General features: G+C 41.0%; 1 protein-coding gene and 1 long non-coding RNA gene across 12 annotated transcripts in view; one reads left to right on the forward strand and one right to left on the reverse strand.

Annotated features, from left to right (window-relative positions):
- LOC122541768 overlaps positions 1–2,918 on the reverse strand; it is a 13,478-nt gene extending 10,560 nt beyond the window's left edge. The window contains exons 1-2 of the long non-coding RNA XR_006309671.1: positions 2,840–2,918; positions 2,107–2,244 (exon numbers count right to left, since the gene is read on the reverse strand). This is a non-coding gene — a long non-coding RNA (uncharacterized LOC122541768). The remainder of the gene's footprint in view (positions 1–2,106; positions 2,245–2,839) is intronic.
- Positions 1–26,809, forward strand: part of LOC122541729 (myelin transcription factor 1-like protein) — a 438,359-nt gene that overhangs the window by 119,529 nt on the left and 292,021 nt on the right. For all 11 annotated transcript variants that reach the window (XM_043678643.1, XM_043678679.1, XM_043678690.1 and 8 more), the window contains 3 exons: positions 22,143–22,197; positions 22,377–22,410; positions 22,713–22,775. In XM_043678643.1, coding sequence (XP_043534578.1) covers positions 22,143–22,197; positions 22,377–22,410; positions 22,713–22,775 — 152 coding nt within the window. The remainder of the gene's footprint in view (positions 1–22,142; positions 22,198–22,376; positions 22,411–22,712; positions 22,776–26,809) is intronic.

The following is a 26,809-nucleotide window of genomic DNA, read 5'->3' on the forward strand; positions in this document are numbered from 1 at the left end:
CTCTCATCATCCAAGGTTCCTTTATCTTACCACTTCTTGCCTGTCTCAGAGGGACATATTTATTCATCACTTGCAACAACTGTTCCTTAAACAGTCTCCACATGTCTATAGTGCCTTTACCATGGAACAATTGCTCCCAATCCATGCTTCCTAACTCATGTCTAATCGCATCATAGTTTCCTTTTCCCCAAATCAATATCCTCCCATTTTGCCTAATCCTCTCCTTCTCCATAGCTATGTAGAATGTGAGGCAGTTGTGGTCACTATCACCAAAATCCTCTTCCACCACAAGATCTGATACCTGCCCCGGCTCGTTTCTGAGCTCTAAGTCTAGAATAGCTCTCCCCTCGTCGTCCTGTCAACGTACTGAGTTAGGAAACCCTCCTGAACACACCTTACAAAAACAGCTCCATTCAAATCTTCTGCTCGAAGGAGGTTCCAATCAATGTTGGGAAAGTTAAAGTCACCCATTACAACAACCCTACTACGTCCACACTTTTCCAAAATCTGCTGTCCTATGCTTTCTTCCATCTCCCTGCTGCTATTGGGGGGCCTGTAGTAAACCCCTAAAGAGGTGACTGCTCCCTTGCTGTTCCTAATTTCCACCCATAATGACTCGGTAGTCAGACCTTCCTCGACAATGGAAGCTTCTGTAGCTGTGATACCCTCTCTGATTAGTAGTGTTACACCCCCTCCTCTTTTCCCCCCTCCCTATTCTTTTTAAATGCTCTAAACCCTGGAACATCCAGCAACCATTCCTGCCCCTGAGAAACTCATGTCTCTGTTATGGCCACATCATAGCACCAGGTACTGATCCATGCTCTAAGTTCATCACTTTTATTCCTGATACTCCTTGCGTTAAAGCAAACACACTTTAACTGATACCTTGGTTCCTTGCCAGGAAAATCCTTCCCACTAGCTGGTCTACCTCTACATCTTATGCTTGTTCTTTTTCTAATAGGTTCCATAGCTAGATATCAGCCTGCTTGACTGTCTTGGTATCCTGGCAAGGAGCTGAACACTCCAGAACAAAGCAATGGAGTGCATGCAGAAGAGCTGAACTCGAATGATACTGCAGATCTAAGACTTCAGTTATGTGGAGAGACTGCAGATGCTGGCATTATTCTGCTTTGAGCTGAGAAGGTTAAAATGAGATTTAGCAGTGCTATTCAAAGTCACAAGGGATTTGATAAATTGCATGGGAGGCACCAGTGATTGCTCAGGAATGTGCAGTGAAGAGGATTTTTAGATTGAGGTGAGTAATAAATACTTGGAGATCATGAGGGATTAGGAAATAGGGAATTAAAAACAGGAGGTGAGTATTTGGAGTTTGTGATGGGGTGGACACTTATAGGGAGGCAATGTGGAAAATTGGAGATCCAGTGATGTCACTCTGACATGGGAGGGGGTGATGGTAAGGGGAATGTAAAATCACAATTGAGGGAAGCAGACATTCTATGGACGTGGGAGAGGCCTAAGATTGGGGAAGTGGAGTTTAATGCATCAGGTGCAAGCCTACACACTGGTGACTGGTGACAGGATCTATAAAATGGTACATTTAGAATGAAATATGCAGAGAGTGTCAATAAATAACTGCTCATTTGACTGTAATTTCCTTTATTTTGTGGACTGTTAATAGGATTATGACAGAATTAGTCCTCAATGAATTTGTCTGTAGAACCTGTTGCCATTGTGGATTTGAGTCTCCACCTTTGCAATATTTGGAAAAGCTCCCGCCGAGAGGCAGGACAGCACAAAATCCAAGAAGGAGCTCTACTAGGTACAATCTTGGTATGATAGACTAAGGTTGTCACCAATAAGCAAACTGCAATAACTCTGAACACAATTAGCTCACTGTGAGGAATATGCGGTCTACTGGCCATGACATTCTACATAGCTTGCAATTTTGATTATAAGTTTCCTAGTTAATCAGGAAAGAAAAAGGACTTTAGAAATGATCATTTTTTGTTATCAACTGGGCCTTCATTGAGGAAGAACAAATTTGCATTAATATTCTGCCTTACCAAGTCCTCTGGTTCTTTGCAAGAACTAATTTCACACAGTACGATCCACAAAAACAAATAAAATATAAAGTCAGATCACAACCTGAGTTGTCAAGGGAGGTATCTTGCCTGGGACTTCCAAAGAGCTCCCTGTTCTTTTATGCCCTGGGATATAGAAGGATCTTGGTTCATCCAAATGTTAGCATCTTCAGCAATGCAGAATTCCCGACTTCTCCCAGTGCTGTAAAAAATAAGTGATAGGTTTCCTTCCGTGAGTATGTCGGTGGGAAGAGAATCTACCCTCGATCTATTATTCTCATTGTAATGTAAGGTGTCAAAGTAATTGCAGAGACTCCTGCAAGTAACTGCTTATATGGTGTGGCACTGGGCCATACAGACCCTAGATGCAGTCCTTGATCTCTAACGAATGTGTAAAGCGCAGCCACATCAGGGGTGGTGGAACAGCAATTAATATTGTTGCCCCAGGCAAGTAAGGATAAAAATCACTCAAGGGTCATATACTTGATTGGTATCCAATGACCCTGTGGCTCTTAGTTTAGGACAGGAATGGGTGCCAAAAGCTAGTGTATAGGCTCATACACAAAGGATTCAGACAAAATGCCTGAAGATTGGATCGATTTAAATCAGCAGCACAGTAAAGTAGAAAACAAAACATGGAGATTTTTGGAAGCAGATCTTTTAGCTTCAGTAAAGAAGGTATCAGTAACCCAAATGTGTTGGAGGAATGGTCAATGAACAACCTTTTCTGAGGAGTGAAATTAATTTTGATCAAACAGTCAGGTAATGCAACTCTAATGAAATTAAATGCTGCTTACCTCACGTAGCCATTTAGGCATTGCACAGGCTGAAGAACCATAAGCACAAGACACTTGTATAATCCAGTCTGAATTATTGTGTTTCTGTGTCTGGAATTAGAAATAAGCCAGGGAAGTACTTTTGTGCCGTGTGGGAGGAGTGAAAGGTGTCACCTCACAGCATCAGACTAACAAAATAGCTTATAGAGACTGTATGCATAATGTTTCTTCCAGCTGGTAATCTAAAATTACTCAGTGTATGGAAGCTAGTGCAATTGCAAAACAAAGATTATCCTAGAAAAGTAGACTTTTTAAATGTGCAAAATGATTACATCAAAGGCACTGATTGTCATGCATCACACAGTGACACAGTGCAGTTAATTAACAGTTGCTTAATTTTGAAAATGAATTCTATTTGCCAATATTTTATTCCAATACTTAACTTCTCGGAATAAAGCAAGCATTATCAGAAAAATATGCCTTCAGTGGTTAATATTCAGACAACAGTATGAAGCGATGAAGATCAGCTGGTGACCTTTGACACACGGCAAATCGTAAGGCTGCATGTAGTGTGCAGTTTCCCCCCTACCTGCTTGCCATACGTGCCTTGCATAGATGTGAAACAATGCGGATAAGATGCATTTAAAATAAGTAAAATAATTCCTTGCTGATCCATGCAAGTGATCAAAGCTAGTCTCGGAGATCACATGGACCAGGTGTTACTCATCAAATGTTACTCATCAAATGTTACTCATAAAGGCTCAGTCTATGACTTAGAAGTGATTCCTGCCCCAGTCAAGAACCATGGTTAGGGTTGTTGCTATTTCTATGATATTGCTACTATTTTCTTTCTTGGTCACAGGGCTGGAAGGTACTCTTGTAGGAAGCTTGGAGTGAGTTTCTGTAGTATACCCAACGGATAGCACCTAATTTAACTACATTGCATTGATTGTTTAATAAATGGATATTTAGTTAACTAGCATAAGTATGAGCAAGTGAACTACTCAGTTTGATGTAGTAGCTACACTCACTCGGGCAAAAATAATACATTCTGCACAGTTCTTACTTTAGCCATGGACTGTAGATGAGGTTTTGAGTAGTTAAGTATTGAGCCATTTGTTGCTGAATGCCATGATGTTGGTGTGGTTGGTAAATTTAAATGTTTGGTCATTGGTGATCTAAATGGTGTAAAGCTGGACATTTGAATGTCATGGGGAGGTGCATGAGCTTTGTCTTTGTCAAAATGGCCATTGCCTGCTCCCAATGTAATTCAGTAACAAGCCAAGCAAGGGTACTACTGAGATCCTGCTGCAGCCTGGCATAATACCCAGTCCAGCTTGGTTACTGTCAGGAGAGTGGCAAGTCTGAGAGGTGTAAGGAGCTCTGCAGTTTGAAGATTCTGGAAAATAATGTGCTATATTAAGAGATGGCAAAGCAAGCTTGGCTTTGATTAGAATCAGGACAAAGAAATGTGGAAGAGTATGATTCAAGAAGTGGCAAAGAAGCAATGTGTAACAATGATCATGCGTATGCAATGGAGTAGATAAAAGAAGAATGCGGCAAGTCAAAGATTGAAATTCAGATGTGAGAATTTTCATCTATCACGTAACTAGAAATTTCTATAGAGATGGGATTGGATGGTGGAATAGACAATAATTTCTGCAACTGCTGAACTGACTGTTGCACAGTATTTCACCTCCCTCTGTTAGAATAAAGGATTTCACTGATCCGAGTTTTTTATGGGGGTGCAGGGAAGAGGGACAGCTGAAGTCACAGTCCATTTTGAAATCAGTGACATGACGAGGAAAGATGCAGAGGTCCAATTGGCAGAGTTTCAGAAGCTGAGGAGGAAGCTGAAAAGCAGCACTTCTGCAGGATCACACACACACACACACATGAGAATGTGAAGAAGAGTCACTGGATCCTTAACCCTGATTTCACTCCATAGGTGCTGCCAGAGCTGCTGAGTTTTTCTAGCATTTTTTTGTTTTTGTTTCATGAACAGCTGAGTAGAGAAAATGGTCAGATAAGATAGGTTCATGCATGATAAGAGAGGGGGCTTCAGTTTGCTGGTGCATTAAGACCAATTCTAAGGCAGAAAGCACCAATAAAAGTTGGAAAGATTTCACTGCAATAGGACAAGAGACTTAAGAACATTGGCTGGTGTTGTAGGTAAAGATTTAAATTGACAAGGAAACAATTTAGCACGTAGAGACAAGATACAAGGTGCACAGAAGAGTGAAACTGACAAAATTCATTGAAGATAGTTTGGGGATAGGAAGGATTTGGACACAGGTGGGAATGAATGTGAGACAGACCTCGATTGAATTAGAATGTATGGAGAAAAAATGTATTCACATATGCCACTGCACAGATATATATTGACCCGCTGTGCAGACTGCTACCTTCACTGCATTGGTTCCCTCACTAATAACGTTAAAGGATGCTAGGGAAGCCATGCAGGTAGCAGCTCACCACATTGTTTGCTTCTGGAGAGTTGGTAGAGCATTCTGTTCAAAGCAATGTGCATTGCTGAACTTTTCCTCCTGTGTTTAAATGTGGTCAATAACATTGGTCAACCATATGCAGCCATGTGGGATTTTAATATTGTGGCTACAATGGAGACATACTCAGGGTAATGAGAGAAATGGACATTTCAAATTCCTAGTTACAATGTATTAAGGAAAAATAAGCAAAGAGGAAAGGAAGGGGAAGGCAGTTCATAGCAATTAATAATACCACAGTGGGAGAAAGGAACTATATACTTTACAGTTCAAAGGCAGAATCTATTTGTTTAGAATTAATAATAAAAGAGCTAATATACGTATAATTTACGTATTAGGCCCCCAAATAGCCTACCAAAGGAGATAGCAAAAAACATTTTGTTGAGAAATACAATGCTATAGAATAGTAATAACAGATGTCTTTAGTTATTCAAGTATAGACTGGGACAATGATAGTGTAAATCTCCATGAGGATAAAGAATATGTGAAAAAAAGTTTACTTGAATAGTCGTTTTCTTGCTCATGAGAAAGAAGGTAATACTAGATTGAGTTCTGGGAGCTGAAATGGTGCAAGTGGAGTACATAAAAGTAGACATTGCTGGAGAAACTCAGCAGGTGTAACTGCTTCTGTGCAGAGAAAGGAGAATCAATGTTTTGGGTCCAGCAAACCCTTCTGCAGGGAAGTGGAATATAGTTCAGTGCAAGAACATTGAAGAAGTGGTATCATTCATATTAATACCTTAATATCATTGGGTTTAGAATAGTTGTGGAAGATAATTTCGAGAGTTTCCTGTGAAAATGCTCTATTGATGGAGGTCTAATTTCATTGGGTTAAAAATGGGTTAGACTGGAATGAAAGATCATAGAGATAACAATAAATAAGTGGCAGGAGGCCAACAAAGAAGATTAGTTTGGGGACAGACTAGGCATATCATCAAGAGGAGAAAAAGAGGGAAAAGCTAGAACTCAAAAGATGGCTAAAAATGGTGTACAAAATTAGAATTTTGTGCCCATCATCATGACATGAGAATATGTTGCCAATTTCACAACAAAGAGATGGTACCAGAGACATGTTATAGGATAAACATTCGATTAAATTAAGACACTAACATGTTGGCAGGTGCCTATCATATACTTGTAGATCCAACCATGAGCAAGTTGTGGTTCAGATAGAGAGCTGCCACTAAACCTTCACCTTATCCTGGGGCTAAGGGCCTTTTCAGTTAATAGTGGGAGAGGATGAATGAGACACACATGGCTTAACACCAAGATGGAGTTTACTTCCTGATAGCAATGGGTAAAAGTTACCTTAACCAGTTAGGCATAACTACGACATTTATGAAGATGCAGACATGACACGTCTGATCCTATCAGGAGCATGAGCTGGACTCCTAATTCTCCATCCAAGAATATGTAACATCATCAAATTAGATGGAACCTAATGTAATCTCCAACATTAACCCTTTCAGGATCATCACCTTCATGCAGAGTGCTCGAAGTAGAAATGCCATCTTGTCAGAATGGGATGAATGGGATGGTTGTTGGGTGAAGTAAAATAGAAATTGCAGTGGCTTTTGTCTGAAACGTCGATTTTCCTGCTCCTCAGATGCTGCCTGACCTGCTGTGCTTTTCCAGCACCACTCTAATCTAGACTCTGATTTCCAGCATCTGCATTCCTCACTTTTGCCCAGAAATTGCAGTGGGCCTAGCAAAAATCTTCCAATACTTCTCAGATATGGAATTGATACCAGAGCATTGGAAAATTGCATCCCTTCTCAGGGGGCAGAAAAGGGCAGAATAATAAACTCACTAACTGGAGACCAGTCTATCTAACATCCTCATGAGGAAACATTAAAGGTTTTATCCAGGGGGGGGCAATACTAACTACCACTTGTAAAAATTATGTGTTATTGACTTAAAGCCAACAAAAAAATTGTGAAAGATACACTGTGATAGACTACTTGCATTCTTTCTGAAATAACTGAATTAATTGATGAGGATGGTGTTGTTGATGTTATGTATATGTACTTACAAAATGTATTTGACAAAGCACCACATAGCGGACTTGTGATCAGCAGGATGAATGTGGATACAGCTTTGGTGTAGGAAACTGGGAAAGGGACAGAAAATAGTGCTGAGTGGTTGCTTTACAGTGTGATATGAAGTGGCACTCCCCCAGATCACTGCTATGATCACTGATCTTTTTGATATATGTTACTGACATGGACTTGGGTATATAAGCGATAGTTTCAAAATTCGCAACTGAGACGGAACTTGGAAGTATAACAAACAATGAAGGCAGTTCACTCAAAGAAGTAGACAAACCAGTAAAATGGGATGATGCATATAAGTAAATCTAATAGACATTTTTCCAGAAGAAAGTGGGACAGGGAATGTAAATAAAATTATACACTTTTAAAAGGAGTGCAGGAAAAGTGAAACCAGTGGGTGCAGATTAGTGGATAAGTGGTGGAGACAGGTTCAGTTGAGGCATTTGAGAGGACATCGGATGATTATGTCAACAAAAACAAGGTTGGGGTGGGGGGGGGCGGTGTTAGTGGTTGGCAGAGGATGTGGGTAGAGGCAGGAAATTGGCACTCGGTTGAAATGTTTAGAGAGCCAATTCAGAAGCAATGGCTAAATGGTCTCCTTGTGCACCTTAACAATCTGTGATTCTGAGAGAACTTGGGCATAGGCTGTGTTATTCTTCTTTAAATGTTTTATGTATAGATTTCATAATAAACAACTTATTAAAATTCATTCATGGGATGTGGATGTTGCTGGCTGGGCCAACATTTATTGCCAATCTCTGGATGTTGTTGAGAAGGTGATGGTGAGCTGCCTTTGTAAACCACTGCAATCCATTTGATTTATGTGGACCTGTATGCTGTGAGGGAAGGAATTCAGGATTTTGATCCTGGAACAGTGAAAGAACAGTAATATATGGCTTTGAGGGCACATGGAGGTGGTGATGCTCTCATGTGTCTGCTGCCCTTGTCTTTCTTGATGGTAGTGATTATGGATTTGGCTCCTTTGTCTAAGGAACCTTTGTGGATTTTCAAATTGCAACTTGTAGATGGTTCACATTGCTGCTGCTAAGGGGGTGGAGGGAATGAATGTTTGTGGATGTAATGCCAACTAACTGGGTTGCTTTATCCTGGATGGTGTCAAGCTTCTTGAAGCGGACCTCATCCAGGCAAGCGGGGAGTACTCCATCACACTCCTGACTTGTACTTCATGGAAGGTGGACAAGCTTTAAGGAGTCGAGATGTGAGTTATTTATTGCAGAGTTCCCAACCTATCACTTGCTCTTTAGGTCACAATATTTATGTGGCTCATTCACTGCACTTTCTGGTCAATGATAACCCCCTGGCTATTGACACATGATCAGTATATCATTGGGAATCAATGATGGCAATGCTGTTGAATGTCAAGAGATGATGATTAGATCATCTTCTGCTGCAGATGGTCATTGCCTTGCATTTATGTAGTGTGAATATTACTTACCACTTGTCAGGCTGAACCTGGATATTTTCCAGGCCTTACTGAATTTGGACATGGACTGCTTCAGTATCTGAAGAGTCACAAATAATGCTGATCATTATGTAATCATTAACAGAATTCTGACTTCTGACCTTATGATAGAGGGATGGTTATTGATGAAGCAGCTAAAGATAGTTGGTCCTAGGAAACTACCCGAAGGATCTCCTGCAGAAATGCCCTGCATCTCAGAGCAGGGCTTATACACTTAATGGTAAGGTCCTGGGGAGTGTTACTGAACAAAGAGACCTTAGATGCAGGTTCATAGCTCATTGAAAGTGGAGTGGCAGGTAGATAGGTTAGTGAAAAAGGCGTTTGGTATGCTTTCCTTTATTGGTCAGAATGTTTAGTATCGGTGTTGGCAGGTCGTATTGCAGCTGTACATGACATTGTTTAGGCCACTTTTGAAATATTGTGTGCAATTCTGGTCTCCCTCCTATGGGAAGAGTGTTGTGAAACTTGAAAAGGTTCAGAAAAGATTTGCAAGGATGGTGCAAGGGTTGGAAGACTTGAGCTATAGGGAGAGGCTGAACATACTCTGGCTGTTTTCCCTGGAGCATCGGAGGCTAAGGGGTCACCTTACAGAGGTCTATAAAATCATGAGGGGCATGTTTAGGGTAAATAGAAAAGGTCTTTTTTCTTAGGTGGGGGAGTACAGGTGGGGGAGGGCATAGGTTTAGGGTGAGAGGGGAAAAAATTAAAAGGGATCTAAGGGGCAACTCTTTCACACAGAGGGCGGTGCATGTATGGAATGAGCTGCCAGAGGAAGTGGTGGAGGCTGGTACAGCATTTAAAAGGCAAAATGGGTATATGAATAGGAAGGGTTTAGAGGAATATGGGCCAAGTGCTGGCAAACGGGACTAGATTGGGGTGGGATATCTGGTCGGCATGGATGATTTGGATGGAAGGGTCTGTTTCTGTGCTGTACGTCTCTGTGGCTATGACTCTATGACTGTCCTCCAAAAATCACAGCCATCTCCCTGTGTGCCAGGTATGACACCAACCAGTGGAGAGTTTTTGTCTTGTTTACGTTTTGCCCTCTTCTTTATGCCACACTCAATCAAATGCAACTTTGATGGCACGAACAGTCACTTTCAACCTCACCTCTGGAATTCAGGTATTTTATCCATGGCTGCATCAGGCCTGTAAGATTTTCCCCTGACTGTTCTTCGATCCAGCTCCTGTGTTTACATGACCATTTCCTCCTTGTCTGATTAACGGGAGCACTAACCCATCGGTCTACATCCTAATAATGGGGGGTTTGTAAATGTAAATCATAACAAATTGTTGCCTGAGGCAGAAGAGCTAGTAACTGAAGGAAATAGGCTGGCAGAAGAACCGAATGTGAAATGAGGAAAACAAGATTATTCAGTTAAAAATCACACAACACCAGATTATAGTCCAACAGGTTTATTTAGAAGTGCTGCTTTTAGAGTACTGCTCCTTCATCAGATGGTTATCATTTCGTTGTTATAATCTGAAGCCTGAAAGGATGGTCTGCAAACTCACTATTAAATTCCAAAAGAGAACAGGATAAATATTTGGAGGGGTAACATTATATAAGCTATGGGAAAAGAGTCGTAAGGGGTATGAGGTGAACAAGAGAGCTTCTTCAAAGAGCTAGTACAATCACAATGAGCTGAATACTCTCTGAGATATAAGGTTCTATCATTTTACATAGGGGTTGAATAATTCCTCGTCACACGTTAATGTTTTAGTGTCTCAATGTCTAAATAAATTAATTGATGATGTTCTAAGCTGAATCAACCAGCCTGATATCTTAATTCAGGGTTAGATGAATCAGTATTTCCTGCTGGAGTACTATTAACCAACTAGAACTACAAACATATGAGAAGTTGATCCTGGAGAATACGCCCAATCTCTGCTTTGTTGATCTTTGTTGTCAAATCGGCCACTACTCCTGCTTGTGCAGCCAACAGTGTTACTTCTGTGAATACAGGAAGTTTTCCTGTCTGGAATGATATCCCAGACCAAAGAATGATTATTAGATTAGATTAGATTAGATTACATTACAGTATGGAAACAGGCCCTTCGGCCCAACAAGTCCACACCGACCCGCCGAAGCGAAACCCACCCATACCCCTACATTTACCCCTTACCTAACACTACGGGCAATTTAGCATGGCCAATTCACCTGACCCTGCACATCTTTGGACTGTGGGAGGAAACCGGAGCACCCGGAGGAAACCCTCGCAGACACGGGGAGAACGTGCAAACTCCACACACTCAGTCGCCTGAGGCGGGAAGTGAACCCGGGTCTCAGGCGCTGTGAGGCAGCAGTGCTAACCACTGTGCCACCGTGCCGCCCTTATTCTTCATCTGAAAACCCAGGATGTGATTGTGGTAACACTGTTTGAATCAGTAGGCATCATAATCGTACCCTCATGAGACTGAATGCACAGAAGGCCCAGAAACTGATTGCAGATGTGCACCTTGCAATGATACTGGCACTGAACCTGCTGATGGCCTCTGCTGCTGACATTCAGCCTACTGGATGCCAGGAATAGTGCCTGGAGCATTCTGAACCATCCCCTAACAAGAGAGTTGCGGTTAACTGAATTTCCCCCTCAAGCTTTGGAGTTTGATGCTCAGGTTGTGGCTTGGACTCCTTAGATCTGCTCCATGGCCACCAGTGAGAAAACTGGGAGTGTCCTGGCTGATCACCCAACTCGGTACCCTGTTCCTGCTTTCTCCTCATGGCTTTTGATCCCTTTAGCCCTCAGAGCCATATCTAACACCGTCTTGAAAACTTTCAATGTTTTGTCTTCAACTACTTTCTTTGGCAGAGAATTCCCCAGGCTCACTGCTCTCTGGAGAACAAGAGATTGTGGCTTATCTGAGTCCTAAATGTCCTGTCCCATAACCGCCTGATGAAGAAGCAGCAGCGCTTCAAAAGCTAGTGCCTCCAAATAAACCTGCTGGACTATAACATGGTGCTGTGTGATTTTTAACCATATCTTTAAAATGTGACCTTGGTTCTGCACTTCCCATTCCTCATAAACATACTTCCTGTGTTTACCCTCTCAATTCCTGTATAATTTTATAGGTATCCATGAGGTCTCCCCTCATTCTTTTAAACTCTGGTGAATTTGATCCAAACTGATCAAGTCTCACTTCGTAAGTCAGTCCTACTATCCCAGGAATCAGTCTGATAAACCTCTGTTGCTTTCCCTCTGAGCCAGAGCATCTTTCCTCATGTAAGGAGACCAAAACTGCACAATACTCCAGGTGTCATGTAGAATTGCAGCAAGAAATCACTGCTCTTGTCCTTGAATTCTTTTGCTATGAAGGCCAACATACCATTTGCCTTCTTCACTGCCTGCTGCAACTGCATGCTCACTTTTGGTGTCTGGTGTACAAAGGCACCCAGGTCTTGTTTCACTTTCCCCTTTCCCAATCTATTGCCATTCAGATAATCAGCATTCCTATTTTTGCTATCAAAATTTGCTTTTGTTTTAGCACAAGAATTGCCAACTTTTAGCAATTACTCACATCATACTTCATCAGCCATGTCTTTGCCCACTCACTCAAATTGGCCAAATTACACTGAAGCATCCCTGTATCCTCCTGAAAAATTACCCTCCCACTCAGCTTTGTATTGTCTGTAAACCGTGAGATATTACGTTTAGTTCCCTCATCTAAAGCACTAATATATATTGGGAATAGTTGGGCCCCAAAAAGGATCCCTGTGGTACCCCACTGGCTACTGCCTGCCTCAGAAAAGAAATCCTTTTCTAATGGTATTATCGCTAGACCATTAATCCAGAGGCCCAAGTAATGTTCTGGAGACCCAAGTTTGAATTCTGCCATGGTAAATGGTGCTACTTAAATTCAATAAAAATCTAGAATAAAGAACCTAATGATGAACAGGAATCCATTGTCGATTGTCAGAAAAGCCCATCTGATTCACTATTGTCCTTTGGGGAGGGAAACTGCTATCCTTACCTGGTTTGACCTACATATAATTCCAGATCCACAGCTTTGTGGGTGACTGTTTACTGCCCTCTGGATAGTTAAGGGTGGGCAATAAATGCTGGCTTAGTCAGCGATGTCCTCATCGCATGAATGATTAAAGAATCAAACAAAGTCTGTCTGCCAACTAGTTTTCTGTCCATGTCAGTACATTACTCCCAATCCCAAGCACTTCAATTTTACATGCCAGTTGCTTAGTTGTGATATTTTCAAAAGACTTGTGAAAGTTCAAGTAAGCCACATCCACTGACTCCCCCTTGTCAACTTTACCAGTTACATCCTCAGAAAAGTCCAGTAGATTTGTCAAGTACAAATTCCCTTTCATAAATCCATACTGGATCCTGTCTCTATTCACCAATTGCTCACTTAATTCTGTTAAACTGACTCTACCATCTTCCCTTCTGTTGATGTCGAGCTTACTGGTCTATAATTCATTGTTTTCTCTCTTCCTCCTTTTTTTAAATGGTGGAGTTACATTAGCTAGACTCCAACCCATTGGAACTGTTGCAGCATCTTTAGATTCTCAAAAGATTCTCAATGCATCTACTATTTCTAGGGCCATTTCCTTAAGTATGAAATGCAGATTATCGCGCTGGGGATTTATCAGCCTTTTCACCCTCAATTTCCCCAACCTCATTTCCAAACTAAATCTTATTTCCATAAGTTCCTTCTGCTAAAGCTAGGACAACAGTGCCAGTATGGGGCGGCACGGTAGCTCAGTGGTTAGCACTGCTGCCTCACAGCACCAGGGACCCAGGTTTGATTCCAGCCATGGTCTGTGTGGAGTTTGCACATTCTCCCTGTGTCTGCGAGTTCTCCGGGTGCTCCGGTTTCCTCCCACAGTCCAAAGATGTGCAGGTTAGGTGAATTGGCCATGCTAAATTGCCTGTAGTGTGAGGTGAAAGGGTAAATGTAGGGGAATGGGTCTGGGTGGGTTGCTGTCTGAAGGGTCGGTGTGGACTTGTTGGGCCGAAGGGCCTGTTTCCACACTGTAAGTAATCTAATCTAAGTAGAACCCCCATTCTCCAACATTCTTGGATGTTATTTGTGGAGAAAGTGAGGTCTGCAGATGCTGGAGATCAAAGTTGAAACTTTATTGCTGGAACAGCACAGCAGGTCAGGCAGCATCCAGGGAACAGGAGATTCGACGTTTCGGGCACAGGCCCTTCTTCAGGAATGAGGCCCTCATTCCTGAAGAAGGGCCTGTGCCCGAAACGTCGAATCTCCTGTTCCCTGGATGCTGCCTGACCTGCTGTGCTGTTCCAGCAATAAAGTTTCAACCTGGATGTTATTTGTCTCTTCCTTGGTGAAGACTGAACCAAAGTATTATTTCATTGGACTGCCCAGCAATTTCTGTTTCTACTTCAGACCCTCAGCACCTTCAGTTCTCTATTCTATTATTATGGCATTTATACAGTGCCTTTACAGTGCCAATAGAAGCATCCCAAGGCTCTTCACAGGAACATAATCCAACACAATCCGATAATGTATCACAAGAATATTAAACAGGACACGTGACCCAATGTTCTGTCAAAGAGCTAGGTTTTTGGGAATGCAAAAAAGCTTTAACAGAAAATTTCAGAGTTTGGGGCCTAGACACCTGAAGACCTGCATTTTTCCCCATTATAACATGCTGTATTTCTGACTGTAGGTGTCATAGAAAAATAGGTGCAGGCGTAGGCCATTCAGCCCTTTGAGCCTGCACCACTATTCAATATGATCATGGCTGATCATCCACAATCAGTATCCCATTCCTGCTTTCCCCCATACCCCGTGATCCCTTTAGATACAAAAGGGACACATTCCTCCCCATCTTGAATGTATCTAAAGAAATAGCCTCAACAACTTTCTGTGGGAGAGAATTCCACAGATTTCCAAAGACCTAAATTTGTCTTCACTGATCATTTTCTCATCATGTACCTATTGAAGCTATTACAATCAGATTTTTTTTATTCCCTGCAAACTTACTCTCATACCTATATCTTGCTCCTTATAATCAACCCTTTTGTCCTCCTTTTTTGAAATCTAAACTGCTCCTCAGCTCTGCTGCTTTTTTGGCCAATTTTTATGCCACTAGCTTGGATCTAATACTATCCCTAATTTTCCTTGTTAGCCATCGTCAGGCCATCATTCCTGTTTTATTTTTGTGTGCAACAGGAATGATCGATTGTTGCAGTTCATTCATGTGCTCTTTAAATGTTTGCTATTACCTGATTTCCGTTATGCCTTTAAGTCATGTTCCCCAATTTATCATAACCAGCTCACTCCTTACATCAAATACCTGGTGTTTCACAGTTAAAATTTAACAAAACCTCTACTGCCTGGAATTCCACCTGTCCAGTTTAGATGCAGGAAATTGAAATGTGCTGGACACCTTAGACATTGTATATAAATTAAACTTGTTCCCTCTCATTATGTTGAATCAAAGTTGATTAAATGAGTCTTCCATCTTAAAATTACTGCTTTTGGAATCTCTCTTAGTAACTCAGCATATAAAAGTATTTCATGTATTGATAATGAGGATATAGGCCAAGAATATAACAGGAGCAGGCCTGCACCATGTTCAGTTAGCTTTGGAACACAGAGCCACAGTGATGCTTCCTGACTGTGCCAGGATAGTGAAGAGAAGCATCACTGTGGCTCTTTGTTCCAAAACTATGTCCCAGTTAAAAGCAGCCAGGCTGCCAATAACAACTCAACACCATATTTCTGTCACATCCTCCAATTTTCCACCAGGAGATAAAATTGGCTGCACCAGTTTCCCATTGGCTGTTCTGTGAATACATGTTGGCTGTAGTGCTTTTTTTATTTCATTGAATATCCTCATTACATCACTTCATACATGATATTCAAGGGAGAACAGGAACATGTGACCTACAGAGAATCCCGTTTAGCTATCAGACCTGTGCTTGCCAACCTACCTTTCTCCTGATCTGATGAGACCCTGTTTTGAAAATCCTCATCCTTGCTTTCAAAGTTCTGAGTTCTCTGCGCTTCTCCAATTTTGGCCTTCTCCTTGATCCCAATTTCCTTTGATGTACTATTGGTGGGCATGTCTTCAGGTGTCTAGGCCCCAAACTCTGAAATTTTCTGTTAAAGCTTTTTTGCATTCCCAAAAACCTATCTCTTTGACAGAACATTGGGTCACGTGTCCTGTTTAATATTCTTGTGATACATTATCGGATTGCGTTGGATTATGTTCCTGTGAAGAGCCTTGGGATGCTTCTATTGGCACTGTAAAGGCACTGTATAAATGCCATAATAATAGAATAGAGAACTGAAGGTGCTGAGGGTCTGAAGCAGAAACAGAAATTGCTGGAGAAACTCAACAGATCTGGCAGCATCTATGGAGAGAAAGCTGAGTAAATCTTTCAAAGCCCAGTGACCCTTTTTTAGAACTGATGGGAGCTGGAAAAAAGTGGTGTTTATGGTGACATCAGGGAGTGGGAGGAAAAAGAAGTGAGCAGATAGGTGGAGACAGAACCTAGAGAGAGAGAGAGAAAGCAAGTCAGACTGACAAAGGGATGGATAACAGTAAGCCAGGGAAGGAATAAAGCTGATAATGGACAATGAGTAGGTGAAAATGGGTTGGCTCTGATGAAAGTAGCCCATGTCATGATAGGTTCTGGGGTGTGTGTCTGTAAAGGAGATAAAAGGATGTTTATCATGCCTTAAAATTGTTGAATTTGATATTTTACTCCAAAAGTTGCAGGGTTCCCGAGTAAAGGATGAGATGCTGTCCTTCCAGCTTATGCTGGGCTTTGCTAGAGCACTGCAGAAAGTCTTTGACAGACGTTGGCCACGAACACGGTGGTGTGTTGAAGTGGTAGGCAACTGGAAGCTCATGGTCACTTTTATGGTTATTCAATTCTTTACCCACCCCCACTCCCAAGGTGATGCCCAGTTGTATCACTGATTAAGAACACAAAATTATTCACTTTTTAAAATTTAAAATTTTAAAATGTAATTGTCATTGCGATTACATTTGAGTGTCCCATATGAACAAAATTCAGTTGTGAATAATTTTGATCATTTCAATAGCTTTTTATCCTGTAATTTACTTTTGCCGAAGTAATAAAGTTAATGAAAGAATGAAGTACTCATTGGAGGAACAGTCAAAAGGTCTATTTATGTTGATGTCGGGCAGTTGATTAGTGTTTCACTTTTTTTATTCACTATGATTTTGAGAGTGCCTCTTTGATCCAGATAGAGTTCAAAAAAAGAAGGATCCCCAACATGTCTTCATTGGCCATCCAATAAATGTAAGTCCCTGGCCTTACTTGAAGGCATCGTGAATGCCTCCTTTGTACTGCTATCAGCATTAGGAGTGCTGTGAATGGCACACTGTCAACATAACAGGACATTCAATGATCTCCCAACATCAGAAATAACAGCAGCAAATTGTAATGCAGTTATCCAGAGCTGGATTAGTGACCATGCCATTAAAGCTGAATGTGTTTGAATCTATCCATGGTCTCATTATTCCCTGTCTGCATAATCAAGCCCAGGACGACTAACACTGCCCAAACCAGTCCTGATTCCAGTTACATCCCACTGATTGTGGCATCTACTGCCTCTTTCCTTTCCTACACCCTGTTAATGGTACCTATAACAATCTGGGTTCTACGCTTTGGAATTCCCTTCTTAAACCTTTGACATCCCTTTATATTCTGTGTTCTCCATTCATCACCATTCTTAATGCCTCTTTCATGGATCAACATTTTTCTTTCCCAAATACCTCATTAAAGCACATTGAGAATTTTTTGTTTAAATTAAAGGCACTACATAAATGCAAGTTATTATTACATGTAATAAGGTGGTTTTGTCAAGCCAGTTTCCCCAGTAATCCCGATGACCAACTTAAAAGCAAAATATATTGGCTTAATATTAACAGAAAATCTGTAGACTAAGAAAAGGAATATTATTCCTGATTGTTTTGGTAAAGGCATGCTAATGATGGCATTAATTTTTGAGCTGTTGTTTGCTGGACATATCAGCGTACATAAACTGCAAATGTTGAAAGCACTTGAAATGTTCAGCACATTCATCAGCATTAAAAAAAGGAAGGCTGGTTCATGTTTGAGAAGGCCCTTCTGAGGAAAATACTATTGATGCTGTGCACATTTATTTCAATGAGCAGCAGTAGTACTGAGCATGTCTCTAAAAACGGCAATGGTGGATGTCAGACCCTTGACCTTGTTCATCTGTGGTATTTAAATCAGGGAACAAGTGCCAAGTTTTGCTGCATCATTTATGTGCACAGTATACTTCCCTGAATTGGGAACATTACCTTCATGGGTAGATAGGTTCAGCCTGCACGTATTTTGTTTCTGAGCATTTCCTGTTGAACGCTCATCTTTCATTTGTCTCAGTCACTATTTTCACAGCAATATTATTGACGCGATTGATGACATTGAACAAATGGCTGGTTCTTTGAACTGTGAATCTTTAATTTTAAATAGGTGATTAGAAGGGCCTCGTCAGTACATTTTAATTGTATCCATATCTCTGTTGGTTATAATGGTTTGGTACAGAAGTGGCGCTTGTGAGAAAGGTTAAGCTTGACTGTCCTGAAGAGGCAGAATATATATTGCATTTGAATATCAGATTCAAATAACAAAATCAAGTGTTTTTCTTACAGTGCAATTTGCAGGAAATTCACATATGTTGAATCAGATTACAGTATTCAACAGTATATCCTTTCTAGTTATCCATAAATGTATTTATCAACTTGAAAACATTGCAGTTTCCTTTCGCTTCTGAATAGGTGAAAATTGGTTTGCAGACTTTGGTAAGATAGACTATTCCATTTTTGATCATTTTCCTTAATGGTTACTATCAAAAATCATCTTAGGACAGTAAATGCATTGTTTTACAGAATGATCGCATATAATATTTACACTTGAATGTGATGTTGGATTTAAAAGTGATAAGCCATGTGTTTAATTCTAAATGTGATGTGAAGCTGAAAGGGTTTGAAAATGGTTTGCACTTTTATCGAAATGATAGATTGACTGAATGGCCTGTCCTTGTTTTGATTTTATGGTTGTGTGTTCCAAACGTAGCCAGGAAACTTTGCTTCCTAGCTTGGAACTGAAATGTCCTTGTGCTTGCTCACCCCATCTGTCTTATCTCAGTGTCACTGATAAACTCTTGATTTGGTGCCCTCCAATATCTCTCAAAAGTGGCCATTCCTCTGGTGTGAATTCTGATAGTGAGTATTTTCAACAGCTTTTCAACCATGCAAGACATCATGATAAAATTTGTTGCTTTCCTTATCGAACAACTCCACATGTGCACTGATGCCTGGGATCATTGACTGCTTTATGCTTCTCTGGTTCAAGGTTCATCAGGCCATTAGCTCAGCTGAGAAAAGCTAACTCAATACAGATGAATTCCTCACATCGGACTTTCTGATCTGTTTTCTTCGTGATGTGTCACATGGTGCATTTGCTGATCGAATCATCGGAGAAATCCAATTGATGAAAATGCAATTAAAGAAGATGAAAATTTATTACAATTTGGCCAATTACAGCCGGCATTGAGTTTTGTTTAAATTCCCATTTGAAATTCATAGGTATTTTATTTTGCTTGCAACAAAGTAATATTTTGTGCAAGAGTATATAATCAAGAAAGGTACCTTAAAAATGCATCTAATATAGAAATAGGACTGAATTGCTGAGGCAACACTTTACAGTAATGCCCTGGCCACAGATAATGCATAAGATTCTCCTTCTGTGGTATCTAAAGCTTGTATTACTGTACTGGGAAGAACAGAGAATCATTTTGATGCAGCACCAAGTGTCTCAGCATTACCCCTCTGCAAGATGCTGAGCTGCAAAGGCATATTTACTTACTTACTTCAATCCATCTCTGATTCATCAGTCAAGGGTTCTCAACGGGCATTGTGTCTGTCAAGTTTTTTTTAAAAACTGCTCTGGCTTCTCCAACCGTGGGAGGAAATGACCTCATTATTCTTACAGTTTGATAGTTGAGAATTTCCTCCCTGGCGACCTGCTGTAATTTCAGTCTGCTGCTGTGTGAAGGATGCTGGAATCTCACACAACTCCTTTTGTTTGTTTCAGTCCAATGACACAAAGGAAACTTCCATTCAGATTAAAATACTACACCCCACTTTCATCCCCACCCCCACTGTTTTCTTAGCAGTTTCAGCAAATTGCATTCTTATTTTTCATTCGGAAATTAACTTCATAGGAAAGAGGCAAAATGCACATGTTTACTGGCAAACTCCCTTTAGTCCTCATGGTGGGATCTCTATGCTTCTGTGTCATGAAGCAATACAGGTTACAGTAATTACACTGAGGGCTGTCATTCCTTGGAGTTACTTCAGAGTATTCTGGCCAAGTTCATGACTCCCATCTACACTTAACACTTTGCTGTAATGATTTTTTTTCAGCCCTTTTTTTTTGATTTGTCCTTGTCAAGGTGAGGGCTTTCAGTGCAGGGATGGAAAGGCTTCTGCCACTTCTAACATCTAATGTTGAGCTCAGGCATGGCATTGGTTTGATGTAGAGTCCTCTGCACTTTGCTGTAGCAATGGGCATTAAACACATATCAGAGCAGCACCCCTGCTGCAGCATTGTGACATTTTCATTCAGCACACTGAATCCCCTTGAATATTTTTCTTGTGTAATTGCCAGTCTTTTTACTAAATTGGTGCCAAATTATGAATAGCTTTGTGCTGCTGAGTGGTGCCAAAGGAACTGGATTTAGAACGGGCAAATTAATTTGACCCTCTCAGCCAACGGAAAGGGCAGATTTCAATCGCATTAAAGGCTGGACAGGATTCAAAGATAGATCCGAGAAGGCAATGGTAGTGTCCAGGCAGCAGCCAAGAAATTGACATTTCTGAATAAAGATAAAGAGCACTGAACATGTGAAACGTGAAATTGCCGAAGTTCTTAGAAGCCTAAAATTAAATCATTGCTGAAATTTGCATGTCCACTTTTTTGTTGCTTTTTCTCATTTATTGCAGTCGAAACACTTCCTTCACTTTTTAGTTCTTTTTCACTAATTACAAGTCGTGTGATGTCTCGATGATTTGCATGCTTTTCTTTTCTAATAAATAGGAACTATTTTAGAATCTGAATTTCTTATAGGCAAGACTGGATGCCAGACCATTTTCTTTTTCTTGGTTGGGACTGCCTATGCAAAGAGATATTTAGCTGGTGACGTTAAACTAGTGTCACATTATAAAAAATATTATGGGGATGCAGAAGCGTGAAATTGATTGTGCATAATGGTTTCAAGTGCATCTAGTGAACACTTTGCACTTATGTTCCACACTAACCTTGGGTTCATGCCAAGGTTTGGGCAAGCAGATGTTCCCCAGTGATCTTCTGTCTCCTGGCCTTGCAGATGCTCATTGACTAGTTTAATGTTTTAAGGAAAGGTTGTTCCCATGGTGGCTGTGCATGCAGGCCAGGTTCTAATTGTAATCTATTAGCCAGATTACCTGATTAGCAGCAAAATTCTGTCCCATTATCCCATTGTGCTGAAGCGTTTGGCAATATGAATACTTTGGATATTTCTCAGAACAAGATTGTCATTTAGAAATTCAAATGCAATGGTTGGAAAAAAAGCTTTAGTGGTGAGACATTTGATCTTCTCCGAACAGAGTGTACATGAAGTATATTTCAATGTTTTTAAAAATATTTTTATTGTCTTCGTGAACCAATAGGTAGTTAGAAAATCAGTAATTATGTTGGTTTATTGATTCTTTAGCAATATTACCTAGAATAAAGAAGTGATAGACTCCCCTTAATACAGTGTTGTTGTCAGATTAATATAATACAATAGTGTATGGTACATGAACACTTTGCAGAATTTGAGACCCTCTGATTAAACAAGTTAACCTTTTAGCCTCGAGCTGAGTAACCCTTTAAGTATCAATAACAACCCGTCCATGACAAAGAAACTATTGGCACCTACCTTAATAAATCTACTGCCATCAGCCCTCTGCTGGACTTGACGTTAAAAAAAAGCCCTGAGAAATACAGTAGCCCAAGAATAAGAAAATTTAATTGGTATTGTTAAAGCAGTCGATTGTTGTTCTCTGTCAGATGTAGACTAAAGTTTTCTTCACTGTTTTAAGCAAAAAATAAGAGACAATGAAATCATTAATTTTACTAATTTCATGTATCAAAACATATGTGGAAGCAGGGAAAGGTGTGTTAATAAATCCTGTACCACACGTTGATATGTTGTGTATTAAAGGTCTGTGTGTGCTGGATAAGGACACTGAATGACTATTAATCTATTTTCAGATGGAGGCGGATGCAGACCAGAAGCGCCACCGCACACGCTCGAAAGGGATCCGAGGTAAGGCTATTGGCTCAGTAAATCAGTCAAACCCCTGCTCAGGGTGACCTTCATCCGCCAGAGCCTCTTTGCTTGTCTCATTCTGACTGTACTTTCATGGCAACTTACTAGCTGTTATATATGAAGAACCAGGTAATTATAAGACATGATAAATCTGTATTGTTTTCATTTCTCCCCAGTCCCCATAGAACCAGTAATCCAAGAACTCTTCAGGTGAGTGCTCATTGTTAAAATTAAAATTTCACCACATTAGCAATTTTGAAATTTCATGCCTCTAACTGGATAAAGCACATTGTCAATTGCATTGGTGGCTGGCTAATGCATGACTGCACTGAATAAATTAATTCTCCTGGGGCTTGCTAATAAAAAATTCAGTCTTCGCCATCTTCCATCCCTTTCTTATTTTATCCTTTTCACACATACACTCACGGGTGTGTACATAGGCACTTGTCTGCCCACACAAACCAGCGTCCATAATAATTATCACAATCAAGCATTTCTCTTTTATTTTCCAGTTGTCCAACTCCTGGTTGTGACGGCACAGGCCACGTTAGTGGAAAATACGCGAGGCACCGAAGGTAATTTGCGTGCTTGTATTTAATTATTTTCTTCCTGAATACTGGAGTGGTCCAAGAGCAATTAAAAATATAATGTCTGAGCTCAGGGCTGTGAATGTCCTAACTATGCTGCAAAGGTTTATTTTATTTTCATAATAATAGATAGCTCCACTAGGATGTGTGAAAATATCTTGCTCCTGACACTTTGAAGGCTATCTTCTACAAAGAGAGCACTGCTGAATGTCTGATGTAAACTGCGAGATAATTGGGAAGAATGACGAAGCTCTGTTGTATTTATTGATTTGTAAATCATGAGTAATTCTGTAATATCTGCAAGTTGTTTATATTAACAATGAGCTTCCTCCACCAGACTCTCTTTGCTTGTCTCATCCTGACTGTGCTTGCATGGCAACCTACTGGCTGTTATATATGAAAACCACGTTGGATCCAACAATGAGTTGGATTCTATGGCTCCGCAGCCACAAATGTTTGGTGGTGGTGGTGATTGGGGGCTGGGGGTAGTGGTTGGTGGTGTGGTGGTAGTTCCTTAAATTATGATGGCTGGCCAATCACTCACCAGTGTTTCTTCTGAAATTAATTAATGAACATTGACCCAAATATTATACTGCCTCTGCCACAAAACAGTGAGCAAAAACAGGTCTGGGTGTGAAATCAAATGGCTGTATCTTAAATAACTTTATGGCGAAGCTTGGTACCCAAGATACGAGGAGTGTGTATGTTTTGGAGGCTACCTGTTGCGCAACAGGGACAGCCCCCAGTAAGGTATTGTTACACCCCCACATTGTTCTTTGCCATCTCTCCTTCAGAGTCCAAATACATTGATCTTGATCCCGTTTTGATGCTTTAAGCTCTGTTTCAAATTGTTGGTCTTCTTCCTGGGGCCTCCTTGCAGTTATGATGATATCCAGTACTGAATCAGATTGGCTGGCAGCCCTAAGAGCAGGACTTCCTTCAAGTCAGCATCAAGGGTCCAACGCTCATCTGCTTAAGACCATCTGCAGCATGTTACTACTATGGAGTTGCCTTGTTGAACTTTAGTTAACTGCCTGCCCCCTCTGTAAAATTCAACTATTGCAGCCATCAATGTAGCAGTGAGACTAGAGTGACAATAACTTGGAAAATGCAAAAGGAAAACATTCTTTTGGCCCTGAGATTTACCAAGTTCATTGAAATCTATTTTATCTGCTTTACTGTTTCAGAATTCAATGGTTTGAACTGAAATTGTAGTGAAAATGTGCAACTGGATCTCTTTCCAGTTTTGTCAGTAAAGCAATGTTTGTTTAGGAAAGTACGGATTGAGAACTATTGTGATATTATGCTACTGTTAGTTGTTAGTCTGGATTTCACATTTTGATTGGGACCCCTGTTGGAATCAAAAGGGTATTGCTCTTTGGCAATCTGTCACCTGACAGGAATTTTCTGTGAATAGATCAATTAGTGTCCAGAAGGCAGGCTTGCTATTCAATGACAGACAGGCTTCAATAGAAGGTCCTTCAGCATAGGATGAGGAGAAACCTGCAGTTTAGTTAATGGAGAGGGAGATAGAGAGTGTGTACACCCCCATTTTGAGGTGCTCTCTCTCACATGTTTTAATCTCCTAAACCCCTTCTGGTCTCTCTGACCCTTCTGCCTGCCTCATTATTGGAAGGATATGAACAGAGAGATGGGAGAGAGTGCAGAAATTGTTTACAAGAATGGTACCAGTTATGACCCATGTTATGAGGATAAATTGAAGAAGTTGAGACTGTTCTGAGGAGGAAACGAAGCCAAAATTTGATAGAGGGTTTCAAAATCATGAGCAAGCTAGTTAGAATAGATGGGGAAACCCTGCTTCCTTGCATAAAAGGAAGAAGAAAATGGCACAGATTTAAAGTCATCTACAAAAGAAGCAAGGTTGAGGTGAGGAAAAGTTTTTCATTTGGTGAGTGGTTAACATATAGAATGCACTGCCTGGAAGTGTGGTGGAGGCAGGTTTAGTTGAGGCATTCAAGAGAGCAATGATTGATTCTTCGGATAACAATTGAACATTTCAGTTAGCCTCTGACAATCAGGTCATCGTGGCCAGTCAGTGCCTTCATTAATTACCCACCACTTTAAGGAGGGCAGCCATGCTTAGGCCCCAAATGAACTTCTGGCAGGTAGTCCCCCCAGCTGGATGATGGCACTGGTAGGCTAGAGTGGCAAGAATGTCTGTACCTCCCTGCCTCCATGCTTGCCCACATGTGGGGATGCCCATTGTGTCTTGTACAGGCCACACCCATTATCACCTGAAGGATTCTCTAAAGGTTGTGTACTGTGCCCAATGAATATAGTACCTGATGGGGAAGAATAGTTCACCTCGTACATAACTTCAACACCCTTGTGGCTTTGAGAGATGTGAAACACGCCATAACAGTGAATAAGGTAGTGTCCCTTTCTGTTGTTGATAAAACAATCCTGTGGTAAAATCTCTGTTTTTTTTGGGGATGAACAGCAGAAAAATCGGACAATTCTATTCCCCTGACAACCAAAATATTTCAACAAAATCCCATGATCCCTTTGTGAGGTTTTTAGCTTTATATATGACTGTTTTTGTCAGTAGTTCATGAGGTAAACATTTTTAATGGTTTACTGAACAGTTCTTAGATACAAAACAATGTTTAATTTTGATAGGATTTTGAACAAAGAATCAGACTTGGAGTCTCAGACCCTGATTTCCCCTGCTAGTCACATGCTTAAATTCAGTGATGTGCTGTTCCCAGGGGATTTAACTTGGCCTGAACTGAATCCAGCTGTTTTTCCACAATGGCCTAATTAAATAGGGTGAGGCAAGTGCCAGGAAAGCCAACCTGATGAGAATTGGCACTCATTCCAAAATGGAGGAGAGCAGCTGCATGCTGACCACAGGCTTTTAAATCTGTAAATTCCAGATGTTTCTAACAGCCTTGCCAACCTCTCTCAGAAATAGCGGCAAATTGGTTTGTGGCCTTCGTCAAAGAGTGAGCAGCCACTTCCCCTAGGTAATGAGAAGTTGCAGTATTGTATTGCACTTGAAACAAGGGAGGTTCAAGGGTGAGAAAAAGGAGCAATGGGCTATCCTGACATGGTGGAACATGGGTCATAAAACCGAAGAAAAGGCTGTTACAGATTAGTTTGGAATCTATATCACGGGGCTGACTGGTGAGCACTGGCTAAAATTTAGATTAGATTAGATTCCCTACAGTATGGAAACAGCCCTTCAGCCCAACATGTCCACACTGATCCTCCGAAGAGTAACCCACCCAGACCCATTCAAATCTCTCCCTGACTAATGCGCCTAACACTCTGGGCAATTTTGGCATGGTTAATTCACTTGATCTGCACATTTTTTGACTGTGGGAGGAAACCCATGCAGACACTGGGAGAATGTGCAAACTTTACACAAATGGTTGCCCAAAGTGGGAATCGAACCCGGGTCCCTGGCACTGTGAGGCAGCAGTGCTAACCACTGAGCCACTCTGCTACCCAAAAATTTTAATTAAATTTTTGTAAATATTTTTATTCCCAAGTTCTTGTTACATTTTTTCCTTTCTCTGCAGAGTGATCTGTCTGATATACTGGAATTTTACCTTCTTTGCATAGGACAATGACAAGCCCCCATCCCTTTTCAAATCCTGGCTTGGTGCACACCAAGAGATGACTGCTTCATCCCTTCAACTCTTCCTAATGCTGATACATTTAGCCTTGCATCTTCTTGCTTTAACAATGAACAATTCACTGCCAGTTGACTGCTCGATCAAGGCAAACTTCTCAGTATACGAAGATCTTTGGCATGATTTTGAATCCAAAATCTTGGTGCTGTCCATTGTTTACCCAGTCATGTGCCTGTGGACTGCCACAGGAGAACATACTTCATGCATTGTATCCAATCATTAGGAGTGGTTAAAGCTAGGACAACAGTGCCAGTATGGGGCGGCATGGTGGCTCAGTGGTTAGCACTGCTGCCTCACAGCACCAGGGACCTGGGTTCAATTCCAGCCATGCAATATGTGGAGTTTGCACATTCTCCCCGTGTC

Source organism: Chiloscyllium plagiosum, chromosome 3 (assembly GCF_004010195.1).
Source record: "Chiloscyllium plagiosum isolate BGI_BamShark_2017 chromosome 3, ASM401019v2, whole genome shotgun sequence".
Classification (NCBI taxonomy): Eukaryota; Metazoa; Chordata; class Chondrichthyes; order Orectolobiformes; family Hemiscylliidae; genus Chiloscyllium; species Chiloscyllium plagiosum.